Source organism: Chiroxiphia lanceolata, chromosome 6 (genome assembly GCF_009829145.1).
Source record: "Chiroxiphia lanceolata isolate bChiLan1 chromosome 6, bChiLan1.pri, whole genome shotgun sequence".
Lineage (NCBI taxonomy): Eukaryota > Metazoa > Chordata > Aves > Passeriformes > Pipridae > Chiroxiphia > Chiroxiphia lanceolata.
The window spans coordinates 2,957,299-2,960,326 of record NC_045642.1 but is presented as its reverse complement, the minus strand read 5'-3'; the positions used below and the strand labels follow the sequence as shown (position 1 = coordinate 2,960,326).

Sequence of the window (3,028 nt, the reverse complement as noted above, 5' to 3'; positions counted from 1 at the left end):
CAACTACCACAGCTGTAGCTTTTAGAATAGGTTCATATTCATAGATCTCCATAACTTCATTGTCTCACTGACATGACACAGCAAGGAATCCAAAGAAAACAGACATTTTTTTATAGGAGGCTAGTAGCATGTCTTTCTAAATATATAAAGTGTGCTACCCTTAAGTATCTCTTCTTTTATAGAAGAGGTGAAGACTAAGAACTTAAGCCTTTAATTATTTCCACACAAGTTCAAATAAGTGTAATTTCTTCTCGCAGATAAACAATGCTCATGCCCTTGTACTGATTGTTTCCATTTTAAAATGAGATCCTTCCCATTCTAGTTCTGTCATACAGAAATGTCTGCCATAGTTATATACACCATTTTGTGTCATAATTCAGATGATTATAACTGGATTGAAGCTAATTAGAGTAATCATCTGAATATTAAAAACTATAACTGGATTGAAGCTAATTAGAGTAGTTTTTAATATTTTGTTTTCTTTTTTTAAGCTTATAAGCAGAAGTGAAGAACCTTCTAATCCTTCCTGAGGGGCTTTTGCAACAAAAGAAAGAGATGTGTCAAATGGATCTTGAAACTGTAAGATTATGAGCTACAGGAACTCTGACAAGTCCTCCACATAAAAGATTAATGAATACCTCTTTCTGCAGTAGTTCCATACATTTTCCTCATCTTCCTTAACTATTCTCTCTTTACACTGTTCACTTTTGGTAATACTACCTTACAGAACTAAATACACATGAACATGTTACCTCTGCATTACAATACTCCTTTCAAATGACAGGGAAAAGACAAGTTTTCTTCACAGAAACTGATACAACATAAATAACAAAGGAGGGTAAATATTATATTACACATATAGTACAACATATAATAATACATATTATACATATATATTGTTATATAATATTTTATACATAGACAATGTGTTAGACACATAAAATAAATATTATATACACATATAAAATACACATTATATACACATATAATAAAAAAGTCTGTTGTTCACTCACTTTTCTGCTTCACAAAATAATGAATCATTTAACTGACTACGGAAAAGGGAAGAAAACAATACAGAACACCCTACATTTTACTGCCATTTTCTTAGGAAATACTTGCATATTGTCGAATAACACACAACTAATAAAACTCTCTAATTTTAGAACTTTTCAAGAAGCTTTCCAGTTGGCTTCCTCTCACTTTCTTCACTTAGACCCAGGGGTTAAGTCATGTGCAAGAGCTATAAAAGCATGAGAGTGGCCACCAGAGCTGACAGCCCAAGGAAGGCAACCACTACTAAATGAACCCTGAATCTGGGGGTTTTCACATTTGAAACTCCACCGTCCCTTAGAGCTTTTGGTCAGTCTCCAGCATTTAGAGAAATGACTACTGTGACCATATCTGAGCCATAACATTTTCTAAACAGAAGACTACTCCACACTCAAAAGAGAAATTATTTTCTTCATTTTATTAGGCAATTAATCAGCAAGTACTGAGAAGGACGGCGTTTCCTGTGGTGACCAGACATGACAGCACAATTACAAGAAAGCACCAGGCCTCCCTGAAAGACTTCAGATGCAGTCAGAATCAGTGTGATCAGCAGTCACATGCTGGTTTTCAACCCAAAGTGAGGTATAATTGTGTTGCCTTTCATATCAAATAGGGTTAACCAGATTTGCTTGACTTTACAAGTTTTCATGTTGCTTTCGTGTTCATGTATTAGGAACCTATTTCATTTCTCTACTTCCATCAGTAAGTCAGTCCACACACTTAGGCCACGGACTTGGAAGTCTCCATCTCGTATCTTCAGGAGTTTCAGAGCAGCTTGGGTCTGTTCTCTAAGGAGTGCAGATCCCTGACAGAGGCAGCTGAAGCGCTCCCTCAGCTCCTCCCAGGACAATTCAGCTTTCTCAAGGCAACTTTTAACCCACCGCCCCTGCAAGGGGTCATAGTGCAACTGGCTTCCCCAGGCGGTTAAGAGGTCCAAATAAGGTCTGCTTAACTGGGAATAGTGACCAGCTAGGGAAGCAAGAAGGGAACCTGGGAGGCAAAGGCAGAAGGCAGAGAACCGCTCCAGGTTCCCCAGCAGCCAGGAAAGCAGCAGCCCGGCAATGCATCCATCTCCTGCTGCACTCGCCCGGTTTCCGTCCGGGCCGCTCCCATCCCGATCCCCGTCTCCGGCCCCCTCAGCGCCGCTGCCCTGCCCGAGCAGGGCCAGCGCCGCCGCCACCACGGCGAAGGCGCGGGGCAGGGGGAGCCGCTCCAGGACCCCGCACAGCCACCGCGGCCGCCCCGCGGCCCCCGCGCCCTCCTGCGCCTCCTCCTCCCGCAGCCGGCCCAGCAGCAGCTGCGCCTCCGCCCGCACCCGCGGCTCGGTGCCCCCGGGCCGGCGGGGCAGCGCCAGCAGGCGGGCGGCGGCCTTGCGGCGGGCGAGCGGTGCCAGCCCGCGGGACTCGGGGCCGGCCCCCGCGCCGGGCGGCAGCAGCAGGCGGCGGAGCAGGCGGCGGCAGGCGGCGGGCGGCAGAGCGCGGTTCTCCAGCAGCGCCAGCCCCAGCAGCTCCGGGCAGCGGCCCAGGGCGGAGAAGCCGAGCGGAGGTGAGCACGGCTGAGCCCGGCGCAGCCGCCGCCCCAGGGCCTCCCGGAGCTGGGGCCGCGCACGGAACCGGTCGTGGACGTGCTGGAAGTAGCGGGCCCACTCGAGAGCCCTGTCCAGGGCCGGGGTGTCCCAGTGCCGCACCAGCGCCGAGCGGGACAGGGCGAGCAGCGCGGGCAGCTCCGCCACCCGCCCCAGCACGGCCGCCATCGTGCCGCCTTGGCGCCCCCGCTTCGAGCGGCGCCCCGCCCCTCCGCGCGGGCCAATCCGAGACGTGCGGGGGCGGTACTTGCAACTCTATTGGCTGAGCGGGACGTCAATCCCGTGCGAAGCTTTTCTTAAAGGAGCCGCAACCCGCTGTCCGAGGCAGTCAGTGATGGGTCCTCAGCCGAGAGCGGGAAATAGAGCGAAATTAAAGACAAGAACCGAGCACGA

General features: G+C 49.5%; 1 protein-coding gene across 1 annotated transcript; it reads right to left on the bottom strand.

Moving 5' to 3' along the window:
• Positions 1 to 1,453: 1,453 nt before the first annotated feature.
• FANCF (FA complementation group F) lies at positions 1,454 to 2,809 on the bottom strand. Its single transcript, XM_032691111.1, has one exon. It carries the CDS (start codon positions 2,801 to 2,803, stop codon positions 1,733 to 1,735), a length of 1,071 nt encoding a protein of 356 aa, XP_032547002.1. The 5' UTR covers positions 2,804 to 2,809; the 3' UTR covers positions 1,454 to 1,732.
• Positions 2,810 to 3,028: the final 219 nt, after the last annotated feature.

Coding starts and splice junctions, on each gene's coding strand:
- FANCF (XM_032691111.1), bottom strand. CDS start 2,803: ATGGCGGCCGTGCTGGGGCGGGTGGCGGAGCTGCCCGCGCTGCTCGCC.